Below are 20,430 nucleotides of genomic sequence, written 5' to 3'. Positions count from 1 at the left end.
CTTTTCATTTACTGTCTCCACAAGTTTTAATACCTATAATTTGATGCGGAAATTACGTCACCGGCCACGTTCGAACACTTTCATGCAGAGAGCGCCCGCATAGTTGCCCGTTGCCATAGTTACCAGTGGAGAGGGCGAGACTGCTCCTGTGACCTAGCAAAATGGCGACCATAATGTAGAATGGGACGTGAATGTGAGTACTTTGTATCATCCGCTAGCTGTTACCCGGCCGCCGTGGAGCCTTATTATCGCGCCGGTTCTGTGTTATACAGTATAGAATCGATGTTTGACTGTGTAAATGAGACACATGGAGGTGGATCTAGTGTTTTGTTGAGCAGAAGGAGCGCAGAGCGATCAGCTAGCGTTAGCCCGGATCATGGACTGATCACCCATTGTTTACATCCAGCCTCTGCCTGCAGCTTCAGCTGATGTTTCTCTGATTGTCGCTCCATGTTTGCCCCTCTAAGGATTGAAAGTGAGCTCAGGGGAGGATTCTGGTCTGCTGATTGATTGTTCAGCATCATATGGAGATCAACATGGCCTTAAATGTCTTTGGTAAGTGAGCTCTCTTTAATGATGATGGTCACTTTAAAACAGTCTTTCTCTTTTTTGTCATTTTAAGCATCATTTCAGTGAAATCACATCATCTAATTGGTTTGAAAATATTTTAGAGAAAAGAAGAAATATAGCAAAACAGTTAAGATGTTGATTCCAAAGCAGTTAAAGTAAGTAAAACTGGACATTAAGTTTGATTGAATTCCAGAGAAAATCATCAGACATTCCTAAAGCCGGACTGTTTCCTGGTCCGGACAGACGGTTTGTCCAACAGGTTTGTACACCTTCTGGTTTTCCGCCCTGACAGCGAGCCACAGGCGCTCCCTGAGCAGGAATGGAGGACAGGATGAGGAACAGATAAGGTTGGGGAGGAGGTCTGACACGGGGCAGGAAACCTGGCCGTGGGTGTCCCTCACAGATATGTACGAGGACTCCACCAGAAGATCACCAAACACGTTCACATCCGTTCAGTCGTAAAGGTTTCTGTTTCACATTTGGAGGGAAGATGGTTTCCTAGCTGTCCTCTTAGTGTGGATGGAGGTCACATGTTGTTAACGAGGAGTTTTGGTCATTATCGATAAAACAAACAGCATTAGTCTTTACCTGTCTGGAATTCTGATTTAAAAAAGTGTTATCAACATAAAACTATGATGTTCAGGTTGACCTCGTCTGGTGAGGATCTCTGTTTACAAAAGATTAGAATTCAAGGTCATTTTTAATCATGTTATGAAACGAGCGTCTTATCATCCTTCTGAGGGAACCGGATCAGTTTGAGAAGTTCCTTCCAGCAGGAAGTGAACATCAAAGACCTGCTGTGACCTCTGTGAATGTCTCCAAAAACAGTTAAAGCTCTGAAGGAGTTTGGCTCACTGCTGTCAATCTGGAATCATAGGTCAGGTTCACGGATGCACACGGAGATCCTCCTCTTTGGAGAGATGTTCTGAGGACTCTCAGCTGCATCCTTTTCGGTGACCTCAATGGAAATGATGAGGATCCAGTGAAAATTAAAGACTTAGGACCACAGGTTTAAGTTTGATGTGATTTCCAAAAACTACAAAGCATCTCTGTCCACTTTGACCACCTCAAAGCTTCAACTTAGTCAAGTATTTTATTAAAAATGTTCAAATTATGTCAGAAGTTCCAACAAAAATGATAGAACTTCAAGTTTTCTGCCATTTTTATGACACCAGCAGCACTATTGTGTTCTTTGTTGTGTGGAAATATGATGTGATTGTGTGTAAAGTGGCGCGCTTTAGTACGTGACCTGTTTGACTGATGAGATCATCAGGAAGAGAAGGACGTTAGCTGGTGGCACCGTCTATAAGGAAGAAGGTGTAAACCTTTTGCTATCCTGGTATGTTTACATTAGAAGTGGGTCATCTGGACCCCACAAGACAGCGCGCAGAATTTTTTTTTCTCTCAAGGATTTTTTATTTTCACTGGTGTCTGTGGCAGACATGAGATCCTGTCCACCTTTGTCATAAGAGGGATCACATATCAGTGTAAGGGCGGGGTCATCTGGACCCCATAAGGAAACACGAGGGTCAAAGACGTGAAGAATAGGAAATGGTTTGTGTGCATGAAGCGCTTTTTTCTGTCATTACAGCTTACGGTTTGCTTTACGGTCCTGTTCATCCATACATTCACACAACCTTCATAATTACATCTGCACACATACACACAAACACATTCACAGACACATTTGCACACGTGCACCGTCACACACATTAACGCACACAATCACACACGGAGGATCTGTTAAGGAGAAACAACAGACTCATCCGATTTGTGTGTGCGTCATTCTTGATTTGTAACTCATACCACACAGTTTGTGCACAACCATGTGTACTTGTAATTGTGTTTTCACACGTTGCTTTTGCAATGCCCGACAGCGCGGCTGCCTGTGCAGCTGAGGGTTTGCAGGTCTGAAGGGGACCAGAGTCTGAGAGAGGCAAAATTCATCTAGCATCATAGCTAATAAAGACTAATTTATTAAACAAACAATCCCCACTGAAATGGTCAATAAATTCATCACCAGGACGGAGTTTGTTGGTTACACTGCCAATTCGACTCAACCTCTGTTCCCTAACTTCCAAGTTGCATGAGTGTATATTCTGTCCATACTCTGTTGCCATGTCAGAGACTGACCTGACCACCAGGGACAACATGGAGTTCAATGCTTGCCAAAGGGCACTTCCACACATGGCTAGTTTTGAATCCGTCTCTTTCTATTCTCAGATCATGACGATTATCGGCCGCCCGTGTGGAAGTCCTACTGTAAGTACATGTTTAGATCTGAATAAAGGTTTGTGTTGTCAGTCTGATGTTCCTCATACAGGAACTGAAGCGGATCCGTCTCTGTGATTACTTCTGCGTTAGTATGACATGTTTCCAAACCATCTGTCACAGTGTACCAGCTCCAGCAGGAGGCGCCACACCCCCGCAGAGTCACCTGCACCTCTGAGGTGAGACCTCCTTTCATGTATTTTTGCACAATTAAGGCAAAGAGAACAAGAAAAAACCTTGAAAAATTCAATTTGATTTATCATTAAACCCAAATGGACTGAAGACAAACCTCAATCTGAATTTCTGAGTTTTATGGCACTCGTTATTATGCAATGGATTTCATTAAAGTTCGTCTACAAACAAGCAAAATAATGTTTTAACTCATAAACGCCGGAGCTCCAGTGTTTAGGATCTTTGATTTACTGTAACTTTTCAAACATTAAAAGGGGCTCGCGCCGCTTTTCTCCTTCAGAATCCACTGGAATTATCGTGTGAACAGTTGAAAAGTAGCAGCAAGTTCAAGATTTTGTGTTTAAGCGTCACCGGTGACGCCTGAGGTCTTAAAGGGTTAAAGATTGTTAACATTTGAATGTTTGAACTCTATAAGTAACCATCTTAAAGTATCAAATAAAAGATGAACTCTAGCAAAAATAAAAGCATATTTGTGATTTAGAGAGTTTCTGATGATATTTTAGCAGCTCTGGGTAAATTCATCTTTTTATTTACCTAAAAATAAAACTTTATTTTGAAAAGATTTCATTCAAATCAGCTACATCAGGGATGTTAAAAAAGTTAACTTCTCAAACTGTTTCCTGCCACTTCTGACACTTTTCTAGTAAACATTGAGTTCAAGTTCGACGTAAAACAGAAATGTTCATTTCCTCTTCTTTCCTCTGAAATCTCTCAGTCTGAAGTTTTCGGTCAAAAATAGATTTGACAGAGTTTGTTGAAGCTCACACAGGTGGATGTTGAGAATTGTTCTATTTTTATGCTCCGCCTCATGAAAACAGCAGCGAGTTTCTCCTACAAATGCTTCTCATGTTTGCCTCCAGCTCCAAAACAAGTCCTTTCTCTGCGCCCGTTTCATCGTTCTCTCCAAAAACTCGGTGGGAATTGAAACTAGGTCGATTCTGCTCCGCCATCGAAGACGCTGACAGGTTTGAGGACCTCAGAGCTGTCCATGGACCTGTGACAGTCTAGACCAGAGGTCTTCAACCTGCAGCTCCAGATCCACATGTGTCTCTTCTATCTCTCCATGGTGGCTCTTTGGACAAACATAAATAATTCATGGAGACTTCTGATCCAGACATGTCGACCATCAGTCAGCAGCTCCCCCTAACCAAAACTACCTAAAGGAAACAAACAAACAAAGCCCACAAACTAAGACTACCAACCCCAAACTAAAATAACAAAACCCAGCAGTGTAAGACTGCTGAGGACAAAGAGGGGAAAAAAAAGAAAAAGAAAAGAAAAATAAAATAGCAATATTTGAAAGTAAGGTTTACTTAATTAGCATTTACAGCATTCACACTACAGTGATTCTCCTGCTCCTTTTCATGTTTTTTATGGCACATAGAAAATCAGTCACACTTTCAGTGATTTCATCAATCTGTATCGAAACATTCAGCTCGTTCAGGACATTACTGCTTGTATTTTTGGTATTCTTAAACTTTATAGTTTTTGAAATATTGAGCAAAATATTCCTCATAGGAAATTAATGATAAACTCCTCAAATATCAACATTTTAAATAGATTAGCAACAAGTCTTTAAATATATTCATGAGATATGTTTCCCCCTTTATAGTAATTTAAAAAAATAGTTTAGCTAATATCTTAGCAACATGCTAACGTTTTTGACTAATTTATCTACTGAGGTTTTTTAGGCTAATTTAAAGTTTAGCTTCTATTTTAGCAACAGGCTAACTTTTTTGACTAATTTGGTTTACTGAGGAATTTTGGGAGTTCAGCTTGTATTTAAGCAATGTTCAAGCTTTTTTTGGCTACTGAGGTCTTTTTATTCTAATCTGGAGTTTAGTTAATATTTTAGGAATGTGCTAACATTTTTTGCTAATTTGTTATCTACTGGAGTTTTTTGTGGCTAATTTCGAGTTTAGCATCCATTTTAGCAACAGGCTAATGTTTTTGACTAATTTCGTTAACTGAGGAAGTTTAGGCTATTTTGGAGATTAGCTAGAATTTAAGCAATGAGCTTTGTTTTTTTTTTTTTGGCTTGGCTAATTTGGCATCTGCTAAGGTTTTTTGCGCTAATTTGGAGCTTAGTTTGTATTTAAGCAACACGCTAAATATTTTGCAAAATTGGCATGTGTTGGGTGTTTTTAAGCCATTTTACTACAAATTTTTCAGAAATTTTGGTCAACTTTAGCACCCTTTCATAGTTCTAGTCTTTTAGCGAATCTAACATTTTGCAAACAGCTTTTGCATTCTCAGCAAATAGCTTCAGCATCTTCAGTGACTACTTTCAATAAAAAGCATTCACACTACCATTATCACAGGCAATGTAGCATTTCTAGTTTAATTTAGATTAGTTAAATGTATAAATTGATGCACATAGATGATAAACTATGTGGGTTTTTACATCCTATTGACCTGAAGACGTCTTGTTTGATCAACTCTACCTCCAGAATGAACAGATTTTATATGCAAAACTTTGGTAAAACGTTTGATCTTTTATTGGTTAAAAGCACATATTATCTTATGCTGCACAACATTGGTTACTGACTGTCCAGAGCTGCACTGAGATGATCCTGTTTGGCACAGAGCAACTTTTATTTTGAAAATAAGATTAAAAAACATGTTGAGAGATGCTAGGTTCTTTTTTATATATTTGCTTTTGTTTGTGCCTAAAATAGACACAATTCATATTTATTATTTAAAAAAAAAAGGTCATGAATTGAAAATCCAAATTTCTTAAAGGTTTAAGTAAGACTATGCTGCTCCTTCTAGGTTCTGATCAGTAGAAAACGAGCCCAAACGTTTTTTTGTACTGTTAAAGAATGCCAACCCCTGGTCAAGAGCATCCATCTTTTCCAGAGCAGCTTGACGCGTCTCCGCTGCAGATTGGTATTCACGGCCGTGCTCGCCGCCCTCGCTGATTTATTGGCTCAGCAGCAGTTTTGTTGGGAACGACACCATGTCCAGCCTTTCTGTCTGACTCATGCAATATTCTCTGTGCCCACACACCCACCAGCACCGCTGCCCTCTGGCAGCGTACAGGTCCTGAAGGCTTTTGCACTGAAGCACTTCTCATGTTTGGACTGACCTGGAAAACCTTTGTGTTCCTGCAGGTGGAGAACCGTCCCAAATACTACGGCAGAGAGTGAGTCCTCCTCCTCCTCCTCCTCCTCCTCCTCCTCCTCCTCCTGCTGTGTTTGAACAATGCTGGAGCTTCTGCTCTGCTTCTGTTCAGGTTCCACGGGATGATCTCCAGAGAGGAGACAGACCAGCTTCTGAGTCAGGCTGAGGGCAGCTACCTGATCCGGGAGAGCCAGAGACAGCCAGGCACGTACACCCTGGCTCTGAGGTGGGTTGTCTCGGCGACCAGGAAGATCCCTCTGCTGGAAATCAGACTCTGTGGCTGAAAAAACTCAAACGCTTGTGCAGCTTTCCCAAAGAAAAATCTAAAAACGTTTCAAAGCAACTATCGGCTTCAATGCAGTTGACTGTAACTGTGAAGCACGGAGGTGGAAGATCATGATTCACACCCACAGCCCGCTTGCTGACTCTCATTTCCACAGATTTGTGCAAAGTAAATATCTCTGACTCATGACTGCAGCTGAAGTGAAAGTGGGTCGTTTAGTACGACGATGGCAGAAAATGTCCTTCAACGGGCTGCTGAGACTGACTTCCTCGGAGGGATTTCTCCTTCAATTACAGATGTTTTATGGATTGAAACACAAATATGACATTAAAAAACTACAACCCATCTTTACAAGAAGAATTTTGGGTTTAAAAAATGGTGGTGTGACACCAATAAAACCCCACATAAGGAGGAAAAATGAGTTGCTTTTCCCTAAGCTAGGGGTCATTTTGAAGAGAAACTGATTGTTGTTGAACCTTCATTCATCCAGGTGGCTCAACTGAGAACAGTTTCTCATTTACAGCCTGAGTTTGCATGGACAATACAGAAATAACCAAATCACCAGATCTCACTTTTGCATCAGTTTGATTTTCCTTCTCTCTATAACTAGTTGTTTAAGGTGATGCCCCGCCCCACTTCTCTAAGCCCCTCCTGATTGGTTAGCTGTCATTTCATTGGGCTATTATTCGGAGGTGGGAACTGCCATTATTTCACAGAAACCCTGATGAATGCTGGTATTTAAAAGAAAAATAAACACACATTTGGTTAGAAGTTTCAGGTGAAACTATTCCAGCTTTGTGAACCCTACAAACACTATTGACATGAACTACCGCCTGCAGAAGATAAAAGTGACATCTACGGCTGCAAAGGCACAATCTAATATTTAATCTTAAGAGAAGGGCTATCAAACTCAATCATACCAGGGGTCAAAATCCAAAACACACCTTAGGTCACGGGCCGAAGAGGATAAACATTTACTGAACACTCTAAAACTACATTTTAAAACTTTAGATCCTTAACTTTTTAACATAATTAAGAACTAGATATATATCATTACCTGTGATAATGCTAGTGTGAATGCTGTAAGCTGAATTTGGCCACTGAAGATGCTGAAGATTGATAGCTGAAATCACTGAAGCTGATAGCCAGCTAGAATATTAGTTAAATGTCAAAACAGCCTAAAAAAACGTAGGTTAGCCAAAACAGCTAGCATGTAGCTGAAAAAAAAATGCTAAACCTAAAAACCCTAAAAATGTTTTAAAAGGCCTAACTTAGCTAAAACAGTTAGCATGTAGCTGAAATATTAGTTAAACTCCTAAATAGCCCAAAAAACTAGCAGAATGACAATTTTTAAAACTTAAAAACGTAACTTTTTAACATAATTGTGAATAATAAAAAGTCAGGAATATTATTCAAGAATAAATCAACTTAAATCTTAAATAACTTTCAATATTTTACTCTCCATGAAAATATATTTAGTCAAAATTATACAAGTTAGAAATAAGCACAAGATAACATCGGGTCATTAATAACAATAAAATGATCTGGAGGGCCGGATAGAATTAGCTGGAGGGCCGGATCCGGCCCCCGGGCCTTGACTTTGAAACATGGTTTAAAGAGTGTCAAAGTTTACACAAAATGTTTTCACTTAGAAAAGACACAAATTCCTTTGAATCTCCTGAGGAAACGAAGCTTCTCATGAGAGGATTTAGAATGTCTCTGCAGCCTTAAAACAACTGTCTTCCTTAAATCTTTTTGACTCCAGTTGCTGTTATCTTCCGTACAGATGCCTGTCTTAGTCTTTCATTCCGGCCTCCAGTCGGTTTAACAGCCATGTACGCCAATGTACACCTTTAAATCGGTGCATGGCTTGATTTGAATTCTTTTTTGGGTCAGTTGGTCTATTCATAGTGGTGCCATTCCACCACCTGCGTTTTGACGGCGACTTCTCTGATGGGGTTATAATTACCTTCCATAAATACCCCCCTGGCTGACGGCAGCGCCTGTCTCAGTGGTGGAAACCGAGATTTTGGGTTAATGATTCACTTGTGCCGATTCACAAAGGAGCCCAGAAAGCGTCGACCCATTTAAGTCGATGGGTTTTAGTTTTTGCTTGATTGTAAACCAGAGAATACGGAAGACTTTTGGTTTGAACAGGAGGTCGAACTTTACCGTCAAAAACACAAGACTAAAACCTTATAACAGAAACACTTGACTGAAGTTCAGCTTTAATCACTGAACCAGGAGACTAATTCACTTTTCTGTTATTATTAAGTAGGGCCAGGAATCGGATTAAAAAATAAAAAAAAATAATCGTAAACCTGGAAAAAAGAACAGATTGACATTTGTTCTCCACCTCAATTATAAAAATAAAAGATCGCTTTTGTCCAAAAACTACAAATAAATGCCATATTATCTCTTTAATTTAATAAAATCTCAATCACAGCATGTAAGAAAAGATTATTATGACGCTGCTCTGAGGGGGTTAATAAATATGAATGCGTTAATTATGATCTATTAGTAACGCGCGTTGACGCTTCAACTTTCACAGCCCTAATATCAAGCCTTTTTCAGTCTATTTTTTTCTTTGTTTTGGATTTATACATTTGGTTTTTTTTGCCTCTACACGTTTGATCTTTGTTATAGAACATAAAAAGTTTGTGTTTTTACAGTAGTTTTTTGGACCGTTTCATTGTGTTATACAAAAAATGAAAAGGGTGGCTTTGTACCAAAAAGATGGAAATCAATCATTGCCAAAAAGAAAAAACCATTTATTTGAATGAATTGTAAATTTAAAAAGGCTTGAAAAGGCCCCAGAACGCTACAGGATAGAGATTAAAATGTAAACTGTGACATTAAGCTTCAAAGTTTAAATCTAAAGTTGTGAATCACCGTATGAACTCACAATAACTGCTCTACGCGATTTATTTAATCAAGTTTTCTTCATATTTCCATAAAAAATGAAATAAAAACAGGATTAAAGTAAACAGAAAAAAAGTTGTTTTTATATCAATATTTTATTCCATGTTGCATTTTTATTGTGTTTGTTTGTATTTTTATTAATTTAGAATCCTTCTTTACGGAGCCTCTGGCCTGACATGGGCAAAAAAAGTAAATAATAATCATTTCTTCCCACAAGTTAGCATTTGGTTCCCACGGAATAGTAACTCGTTCCCATAAAATAATCACTCGTAGCCACAAAGTAATAACTCGTACCGACCGTGGGAACTAGTTATTACTCCATGGGAATGGATTACTATTTCGAGGGAACGAATTAGGATTTTTTTGCCCTTTCAGGTCAGGAGCTCTGTAATTTTTATTCATTTTTTTAGACTACAGATGCAGTAGGGGCTTCTGGGTAATTCTGGCATGCTTAGAAAAATAAATGAATTTAACCTTGAATAAATAAATGAAATAATAACAATAAGGATCATAGAAAGATAAATGAAGGGTTTTATAAACTGATATTATAAAGGAGAATAATTCAGTTTAATGAAAATGTTCATTGTTTAAGTGACAATAAGTAAATGTGAGCCATCCCTTGGACTTTTTAGCTCTTGATGGAACTGATGTGTGAGCTCTTTGATAAATAATAATGAAAGGTTTTTAATTGATTGGACTTCTGTTGAAGGAATGATAAATAATTCTGTTTATCTTTCCAGGTTTGGGAATCAAACCAGAAACTTCCGGCTGTATCACGATGGGAAGCATTTTGTGGGCGAGAAGAGGTTCGAGTCCATCCACGACCTGGTGACAGACGGCCTCATCACGCTCTACATCGAGACTAAGGTGCCACTCAGGATTCGTCCTCCCTGAACGCCGCGTCACTGTGACCTTCACGGTGACCCTCACATCTGTTCTTCGTTTTTTTAGGCCGCGGAGTACATCGCTAAGATGACCATCAACCCCATCTACGAGCACGTGGGCTACACCACCCTGAACCAGGAGCACGCCCTGAAAAACCAGGTGCAGCGCTGCCCGGACGAGCCCGACGCCGCCCGCAGCAGGAACGACTGCAGCACAGAGAGGGTGAGGAGCAAACGCCGTCTCTGCTCGGGCCTCGCGCTCCCAGAAGAAATACTTCACATCCAGATGCTCTTCGTCACTAAAACTCTCAGAGTATGAAGACAAAAAGGAGAAACAAAGAAGTTCAGATAAAACCCTAAATATCAGGGAAAAAGAAAGTAAGTCAACCACAGGATGAAAAAACCCAAACAGGAGGAGAACAGGTTTATTCTGATGGAAGTGACTGTGAAGAGTCGAGCTGGAAAAACAGGTCAGGAAACTCTCCACTGAAGGAGCAGCGATTCTCAGGTTGGTTAAAGAATTCAGGGAAGTCCTTCAAACAGCAACTCAGCAGGATCAGGCAGGTAGAGTCAGGATCAGGCAGGTAGAGTCAGGATCAGGGAGGTAGAGTCAGGATCAGGGAGGTAGAGTCAGGATCAGGCAGGTAGAGTCAGGATCAGGGAGGTAGAGTCAGGATCAGGCAGGTAGAGGCAGGATCAGGCAGGTAGAGTCAGGATCAGGCAGGCAGAGTCAGGATCAGGCAGGTAGAGTCAGGATCAGGGAGGTAGAGTCAGGATCAGGCAAGTAGAGTCAGGATCAGGCAGGTAGAGTCAGGATTAGGGAGGCATAGTCAGGATCAGGGAGGTAGAGTCAGGATCAGGGAGGTAGAGTCAGGATCAGGCAGGTAGAGTCAGGATCAGGCAGGCAGAGTCAGGATCAGGCAGGCAGAGTCAGGATCAGGCAGGCAGAGTCAGGATCAGGCAGGCAGAGTCAGGATCAGGCAGGCAGAGTCAGGATCAGGCAGGCAGAGTCAGGATCAGGCAGGCAGAGTCAGGATCAGGCAGGCAGAGTCAGGATCAGGCAGGCAGAGTCAGGATCAGGCAGGCAGAGTCAGGATCAGGCAGGCAGAGTCAGGATCAGGCAGGCAGAGTCAGGATCAGGCAGGCAGAGTCAGGATCAGGCAGGCAGAGTCAGGATCAGGCAGGCAGAGTCAGGATCAGGCAGGCAGAGTCAGGATCAGGCAGGCAGAGTCAGGATCAGGCAGGCAGAGTCAGGATCAGGCAGGCAGAGTCAGGATCAGGCAGGCAGAGTCAGGATCAGGCAGGCAGAGTCAGGATCAGGCAGGCAGAGTCAGGATCAGGCAGGCAGAGTCAGGATCAGGCAGGCAGAGTCAGGATCAGGCAGGCAGAGTCAGGATCAGGCAGGCAGAGTCAGGATCAGGCAGGCAGAGTCAGGATCAGGCAGGCAGAGTCAGGATCAGGCAGGCAGAGTCAGGATCAGGCAGGCAGAGTCAGGATCAGGCAGGCAGAGTCAGGATCAGGCAGGCAGAGTCAGGATCAGGCAGGCAGAGTCAGGATCAGGCAGGCAGAGTCAGGATCAGGCAGGCAGAGTCAGGATCAGGCAGGCAGAGTCAGGATCAGGCAGGCAGAGTCAGGATCAGGCAGGCAGAGTCAGGATCAGGCAGGCAGAGTCAGGATCAGGCAGGCAGAGTCAGGATCAGGCAGGCAGAGTCAGGATCAGGCAGGCAGAGTCAGGATCAGGCAGGCAGAGTCAGGATCAGGCAGGCAGAGTCAGGATCAGGCAGGCAGAGTCAGGATCAGGCAGGCAGAGTCAGGATCAGGCAGGCAGAGTCAGGATCAGGCAGGCAGAGTCAGGATCAGGCAGGCAGAGTCAGGATCAGGCAGGCAGAGTCAGGATCAGGCAGGCAGAGTCAGGATCAGGCAGGCAGAGTCAGGATCAGGCAGGCAGAGTCAGGATCAGGCAGGCAGAGTCAGGATCAGGCAGGCAGAGTCAGGATCAGGCAGGCAGAGTCAGGATCAGGCAGGCAGAGTCAGGATCAGGCAGGCAGAGTCAGGATCAGGCAGGCAGAGTCAGGATCAGGCAGATAGAGTCAGGATCAGGTAAGCTGAGTCAGGATCAGACAGGCAGAATCACGATCAGGCAAGCTGAGTCAGGATCAGGCAGGTAGAGTCAGGATCAAGCAGACTGAGTCAGGATCAGGAAAGCAGAATCAGGATCAGGCAAGCTGAGTCAGGATCAGGAAAGCTGAGTCATGATCAGGCAGACAGAGTCATGATCAGGCAGACAGAGTCAGGATCAGGCAGGCAGAGTCATGATCAGGCAGGCAGAGTCAGGATCAGGCAGGCAGAGTCAGGATCAGGCAGGCAGGCGGAGTCAGGATGGAGTCAAAAGAGGTTTGAGAGCTGACAAAATGCTGACAGGTATCTGTCAGAGAGGTGGTGGTGATCAGAGTAACGTAAAGGCAGTTGAAAAGATGACAGTGATCCAGCTGGTTACAGAGAAAGCAGAGCAGTGACCGATTCTAGTCTCTGAAGTTATCGCTCCACCCCAGAACAGGTCACTGAGTCTTTGGGTTGAATAGGAGATCATTGCTGCTTCCTCTGAGGAAGGTCAGTCGCTCATCCTGTTATTGGATACAGTCAGTAAAGCAAGTTGTTCGTATATTAGTAATAAAAATAATGTGAAGTCAGACGTGGATCTTTTTTTAACATAGACATAACTAAGTGAAGTGATGAGTTTGGGTCTGAGTTCAGCGTGGAGGGATGAGCCGTCAGGAATGCACTCATTGTGAAAGAACGCGCTGCGAGGATTTCTTAGTCACTGCATTTACCTGCGTCAGAACACCTTATGTAACCATACCGCCGCGCTTCCGGGCGGGAAAAGTGCAGGACTGTTATAGACGCAGTGGATGCGCAGCTTCCAGAAGATGCAGCTCTCACCGTGTGGGCTGGGAGGCAGAGGTGATCAGAAGACCTGAACAAAGGAGAACAGACCGTACATGGAGCCAGAGGGCTGGCGGAAGCTGGAGGAGGAGGAGGAGGATGGATGCAGAGATGGCCTCCAGCCAACGGCTCTACAGTAAAATTACATAAGAGCAGCTCCCCTGCAGAAAGCCTCCAAAAGCAGGAACTCCAGCTCTGGCTGGACGACCCAACTTCTGTGCTCTCCTCTGAGCCTTACATCTGCAGACACACGCTTTACAATTCTGCAGAAAGCACAGCGAGCCAGGCGTGGAGCGGCCTGCTGCAGGAGCGCTGAGACTCCCGAGGCCTCACGACCTGCAGCTCCACTGCGCCTCATTTATCAGTGTCTGCGTGCACGCGTGCAGAGGGGGATGTCCTGCAGACGCTGGAAGCAGCAGCAGAAATGCAGCCGTGACATTGAGCCGAGCCGCAGCTCTCTGCAGGAAAAAGCAAGCAAACATCTGGTCTTTCATGCAGATTTAACAAGCTCAGCTCTCATGATCACTTAAAAAAATCCTTTCAATGCCTCAGAGAGAAACTACTTCTCATCTTAGCTCCTCCCCTTATTGTTTTCAGTCATTTGCTCTGGATCTCCACCCTCTAAAATCATTAAAATATTTATGGATGATGATTAAAAGAAAACAATTTGAATACAAATTTCTGCTAGAGTTACTCCACATTGAGAAACAGCAGATAAAAGGAGGGTAAAGGAATGAATAAAACAGCTGGTGGTTTGTAACCCCCTCCTCCTCCCCAGGACAATCGATGAGGCAGAATTGGTTGCGAACAACAAGCCCCACTGCACCCTGATTGGCTCGCTCCCCTCTGATTGTGACCTGTTAAATTCATGCGCTGAAGCTCTCAGCGCGTCAGCGCCCCCCCCATGCTGCTTCAGTCTGGAGAGTGTGTGATGGGGAGGGCAGATAAACCCCGCCATGTGGGCTGGAGCGCTCACCTAGAGGACACGCAGGGATTGTGTCGCATCGGACTCGTTTGCATTACCTGCTGGTTTCTTATTTTTGAACCATGCGGCGCCGTCTTCATGCTGCCATCATTCAACCAGCTGATCTTTCTCCTCCAGGACTTCCTTCACGCCAGCATCACATGGAGAGTTAGGAGTTTTATTTTGAAAAACCTTCAACTTTTTTCAGAATTTCCAGATTTAGTTTTCCTTTGATTTAAGTCTTTTTTTACCCACAATGCCGAGCAGAGAGTCGTCTTTTGTCAAAGGAGGCAAAAAGCAGCATCACAGGCGGAGAGAGAAGAAGAGCTCTTTGTTTACCTCCCCCCTCGGCTTAAGCGTGAGTGCCGGTTCCCTTCCTTCCCTGCCGGCGTCGGCTGGCACCCCGGATCCGGTTTCGGGCTCCAGACTCTTTCTTAAGCAGGCTCCGGCCCCCCCGAAACCCTCCTCCCCTGCTTCCACCTTCTGGCAGCCAATCAGATCGTTTGCCCTTTCGCAGCTGACATCGCTGGTGCGGCGGGCGACCCTGAGGGAGAGCGACCTGGCACCCAAATACGAGAAGGTTCACAACTTCAAGGTGAGCTGCTCCTGCATGTGTGTTTCTATCACTGAGCTGCATGAAGGTCAGAGCTTTCCTCAGAAACACTCAGGTTATTAGCAGACGTAAATCAGCTGATTAAAACGTCCTCTCACGTCTAAATGCTCCTCAGTTGCTTGAACGAACTCTGTTCTGATTCATCTCAATCTGTCCAGGTTCACACGTTCAGGGGCCCCCACTGGTGTGAGTACTGTGCCAACTTCATGTGGGGTCTCATCGCTCAGGGAGTGAAATGTGCAGGTATGGACGCCCTTCTGCTCAAGCCGAGAAAACCCTTTAACACCTGAGGCGCCACCGGTGACGCTTAAGCACGAAATCTTTAACATACAGTAGTTTTTTAATTAACAATTACAAAATCACAGTAAATCAAAGAACATAAACACTCACTGAACATAAACACAATCTTCTCCGTCAGACTGCGGGTTGAACGTCCACAAGCAGTGCTCCAAGGTGGTGCCGAACGACTGCCAGCCGGACCTCCGGCACGTCAAGAAGGTGTACAGCTGCGACCTAACCACGCTGGTGAAAGCCCATAACACCAAGAGGCCGATGGTGGTCGACATGTGCATCCAGGAGATCGAGGCTAGGGGTGAGACAAAAAGAACAGGAAGGCCTGTCAGTATAGAGGAGAAAGAGCGCACATTTGGATTAAAAGCATTCAAATCCAGCTATATTACCTGCTAGTGCAAATGTTGTAAGCTGAATGTGGCTGCTAGATGCTAGTGCTGATAGTTTACAATGCTGAAACTGATAGCTAGCTTAAATGTCGAAGCTAATAGCTGGAAATGCTAAAGCTTAAAGCTTGCTAAAATACTAGCTGAAAGCCAAATTAGCCAAGAAAAAAGGAAAAATGTCTTATTTTGCCCAAACAGCTAGCACATTGCTAAAATATTAGCTAAACTCTCATTAAGCCTAAAAAACTTGAAAAGGTCTAAATTAGCCAAAACAACTGGCATAATGCTAAAATATTAGCTAAACTCCGAATTAGCCTGAAAAAATGGAAAATGTCCAATTTTGTCAGTATTTTAGCATATTGCTGAAATTAGCCTAAAATTCTAGAAAAAATTCAAAATTAGCCAAAACAGCTGGTATAATGCTAAAATATTAGCTAAACGCAAAATTAGCCTAAAAAACTGCAAAAAAAATTTAAATTAGCTATAACAGGTAGCATAATGCTAAATGTTAGCTAAAATTATCCTAAAAACAAACTGGAATAATTATCAATATTTATGACAAAAAATAATTATGACAATATTTTAGCATGTTGCTAATATTTTAGCATATTGCTAAAATAATAGCTAAACTAAAAGTTAGCCCTAAAAAACAGAAAATGTCTAAATTAGACAAAAACAGCTATTATCTTGCTAAATTAAAAGATAAACTCCAAATTATCCTAAAAAAAACCCAGTAGTTGCTGAACATTTTAGAGTGGTAACGGTGTCTCTATCTGAAAGTATGAAGAAGTTCCCTAGTTTGAAAGTGCAGAAGAGTTTTTAAAAGATTTGATCAATTTATTATTCATTTCCTATGAGGCAGTTTTTATGTGCCAAAAAACATTTAGAAAGGCGTAGGAGAATCACTATACTATGAATGCTGTGAAGCTTTCACACAATTGCTGTTTTTAATTTAATTAAAGACCCACTTTAATGAATATAGTGTTCTTCTGGTGTCTTACTGATGATGGATCACATATAAAAAGAAAATCAAGCTTAAAATGGCATGTAAACAGAGAGCTGTCAGCAACAGGGAAGGAAAGGGGGCAGGGTTGCCCATCCACAACTCAAAGGTGAAATTTTTAATTAACTATGTTCTAGAAAACGACACGGGTTTTATGATTTAGGCTAAAAATGGCTTAATCCTAATTTAAAATCGACTGGGAACGCTTTGAAAATAGATCAAAAGTCCACAAACATATAGTTTGTTGAGGTTAATTTGTGAGAAGTGAATAGAGTTCTTGTTCTAAATTTCCAGGTCTTCAGTCTGAAGGATTGTACAGAATCTCCGGCTTCAGCGAGCTGATAGAGGATGTGAAGTTGGCCTTTGACAGAGGTGAGCGGCGCCCCCTGCTGTCTGTTTTTGCTTTTTTTTCTAGTGTTTCTGACTGATTATCTCTGCAGATGGAGAAAAAGCGGACATTTCCTCCAGCGCATACGAAGACATCAACATCATCACCGGAGCGCTGAAGCTCTACTTTCGAGAGCTGCCCATTCCTCTCATCACCTACGACGCGTACCCCCGCTTCATTGAAGCTGCCAGTAGGTGTTTTGATCTGGCAGTTTCAAAACCTGTTTGAGGGTTTTATCATCAGGATTTTCTTTTGCAGAGATTTCCGATCCAGAGAAACTTCTGGAGTCTCTCCATGAAGCCTTAAAGCTGTTGCCCCCGGCGCACTGCGAGACTCTGCGATACCTCATGGGTCACCTCAAGAGGTCGGGACACCTCCCTGGATTTGATCTGATCCCATCTCTGCTTCTTTTTATTTGACTCACTCCTAAACTTCTATTCACCCAGAGTAACCCAGTACGAGAAGGAGAACCTGATGTCCAGCGAGAACCTGGGGATCGTCTTTGGCCCCACGCTGATGCGCGCCCCTGGCCTGGACGCTATGACGGCCCTGAACGACATCCGATATCAGAGACTGGTGGTGGAGACACTCATCACCCACGAGGACGTGCTGTTCTGAGAGTGGCTGGAAAAACTTTGGAGATGCTTGAAAGCTTCGTCTTCTCCTGGACTCTTCAAACCCGGTTTAAGCGTTGAAGGAGACGTAATGAAGGAAGTTCTGAAGAAGAAACCACAACAAACGAATCAATGGGAGGACCAAAGGACTCTCAGATTCCTGCTTTGTCCCTTCTTTCTTTAATGGATTCCTTGACATTTTCTTTTTTTCTTCTGTAAAATTAGAAAGCGTTTGTGCCTCCCACCTCCTAAAAAATAAGCCTCCAAGTGGAGGATGACTCACTGCTTTCAGGAACCTGAATGTTAAATCAAAGGAGGAATATGAATTGGATAGAGGCAGAGAGCATCAGCAGTGAGCGTTCTGAGCATGTTTCAGTGACACTATAAGGTCTATTTTAGAGGTAACTTTTCCTCCATTATCGTCATCACAACGGCTTTCCTTCATTTCCAGATTTTTGTTGTCAAGGTCTCCATTTATGGCGATGAAGTTCCGGTTAAGACAGCAGGATGAATGAATTAAAGAGGTGACCCCCCCCCATAGCACCTCCTCATTCCTCAGAAGGACTTTCCGTGATCTGGGCCTACTGTGTTGTCATTCCTACCTTTTTTTTCTACATTTGCAGCTCTCGTGAACTCCTTTAGCTAACCTGAAATTGCACAGAGATCTTAGAAAAAGCCTTTTTTAAGCTTTGAGGATAAAGCAGTTTTTTTTTAGGAGATGAAAATGACGATTGTTTGCCTGTGTTCCCCTCTCCACCTGCCTGAGGATAAAAACACAGATGAAACACTCATCTGTGTCAGGAGAATGTAAAATTGTAGTGCCAGTCCACAGGATGTGCAGTATTGTTGTGCTGTCGTCTCCACAAGCAGCAGGTGAAGGGGTGACCTGTTACGCTCAACCGAGTAAAAAACAATTGGAATTTGAAGAATTTCTGGGCCTTTTTCTTTAGTTCATAGAAGTGACTCAGTACTTGAAGGTTTGTGCACCGGTATAAGTGTTGGACGACCATGTCTACAACATGAAGGAGTGAGATTTTTTGGTTTTTATGATGCATAAGTCTTTGAAAAAGATGGATGTATTTGAACACCCTGAACCCTGTTCTTTACCCACCTCTACCCCATTTTTGTCGGGGGTCACAAACAGTTATTGATTTAGACGCTGAGTCAGAGCTAAAAAAAACTTGTAAAGGTAAAGGCATCAACATCATTTTTCGAACCTTTTTATTTGTTTCATGAAGGTCGGTTACCGGTGTACCGTCAGTTTGTGAGCCTCCAGTGATTCTTTTTTAGCATAATGAAATTGTATTTTTTATCATTGTCATTGCTGTGAAGTATTTTCTATGTTTTATGCATGGTGGAATTAAATTATTGATGATGGCTTACAACCTGTGGTCTGAATTTACTGAACATAACTTCTCTGCTCCAATCATCTTTTGATAGAAGTGTTCCCACTGGACTTTTTATTTTGATTTTAAGGAAAAAACTAAAAACTTGGGTCGTTTTCTAGAACATTGGTTCTGCAGAGCAGCAGGAGTTCTTTAGAAATTCACCTCTGAGCTGTGAGTGGACCAACCACAACCCCTCTTCCCATCACCCATCTGTTTACACACTCTCTTGCTAGCTCACACCCCCAACATAACATTAGCGGAGCAACAAAAATGGTGAGCAATATCGGTGATTTGAGCCAGATAACAGATTGCATGAGGAAAACCAAGACAAACATGGACCTATTGGTTTATAAGTGGATGCTGTTGTAGCACCTCAGTAACACCTATAAGCTATATATTTTGTCTGCTCCTGATTCACAATTATTCAAATAAAGAAATACTCAGAAATGCAATTTTGAGATATGTTTTCTTTATATATGTCCTCCATCATCAGAAAAAATGCCAAAAGAACATGTTAAAAACACAATTTTCACTGGAGTGAGTTTAAAAAGAAATTCATATTTATTTACTTAATTTATATTTTTATGTGTTATAGAAAAATGAAGTTAAAAAAACATAAATGAACTAAAGTGTAGTGCAAATTTAAAATATAAATGTATCGAAGCTTGAAAATAAAATGCAATCAAAATCATTCAATATTAAGAAATAGGGAAAGTAGTCTATTTTTCTGAAAACACAACCCAAATTAGTATTTTCCAATCATATGAAATTTTATTTGACTGTTTTTATTTAGATGCATTGACATTAAATGTTGTGACGGTAACAAAAGTCCGTTCCGGGTTTTGGTCGGTGATGTTAGCTGCAAACGTGCTGCTGTCCGCCCGCCGTCACGCTCCCGGCTCCTCGGTGTCTCCCGCTGGCTCGACGCTTCGTCTTCGGCCACCATTATATACGCTTTTTCGCAACTTTTTCTTCACGTGAAAAACATATTTGTAGTTATTAAAAACAGTTTGAAGAAGAATATTTCGGATATTCTTTCTTTGTTTAAGAATATTTTTCACCTCGCCCTCGCGGCTAATGGCGGTGTAGGTACCACATCTACTCGGGGTGTCAGAACGGCTCGGGGGCCTGCGACTAGTGATGACACCGTTCTGACACCCCGAGTAGATGTGGTACCTACAGCGGCTCAGCAAAAATGACGCAGTTATGGCAGTGACATCGGTAAGTTACCATCACGCTATTACAGCTGTAGAGACTTGTAAAATATACAACGATAAGACAAAAACATATTCTTTATGACGGGGTAATGTTTTAAAAATAGCATTTAGTTTTTACTAGGGCTGTCAGATTTGTCGTGTGCTTTACGCCGACAATTTTTTGACGCATTAATCTCGGACTTTCTCATGCGTGCCTTTCCATACCGCGCGCGGGCGTCCCGCCCTTTAACTCACTATCGCAAGCCAAAGGGGTCATTAATCGCCAGGAAAATCGACGTAAAAACCGGCGAAGCTGCAGCCAGAGAACGTGGCGGCAGTAACAGACTGTCAAACTATCCACAGTGTATCCCGCTTTTCTCAGTCTTTAAGGTTTTAAAA

General features: G+C 42.6%; 1 protein-coding gene across 1 annotated transcript; it reads left to right on the top strand.

Moving 5' to 3' along the window:
• The first annotated feature begins 39 nt into the window (after positions 1-39).
• LOC112159989 (N-chimaerin) lies at positions 40-18,832 on the top strand. The gene is made up of 15 exons (XM_024294280.2): positions 40-193; positions 468-555; positions 2,794-2,832; positions 2,965-3,020; positions 6,147-6,178; positions 6,269-6,382; positions 10,102-10,228; positions 10,313-10,468; positions 14,670-14,747; positions 14,924-15,008; positions 15,184-15,357; positions 16,740-16,817; positions 16,886-17,023; positions 17,092-17,197; positions 17,280-18,832. Exons 2-15 carry the CDS (start codon positions 525-527, stop codon positions 17,449-17,451), a joined length of 1,386 nt encoding a protein of 461 aa, XP_024150048.1. The 5' UTR covers positions 40-193; positions 468-524; the 3' UTR covers positions 17,452-18,832.
• Positions 18,833-20,430: the final 1,598 nt, after the last annotated feature.

This window comes from Oryzias melastigma, linkage group LG2 (genome assembly GCF_002922805.2).
Source record: "Oryzias melastigma strain HK-1 linkage group LG2, ASM292280v2, whole genome shotgun sequence".
Lineage (NCBI taxonomy): Eukaryota > Metazoa > Chordata > Actinopteri > Beloniformes > Adrianichthyidae > Oryzias > Oryzias melastigma.
Note: the sequence above shows the minus strand (reverse complement) of the source record. Positions and strands in the feature narration are given on the sequence as shown.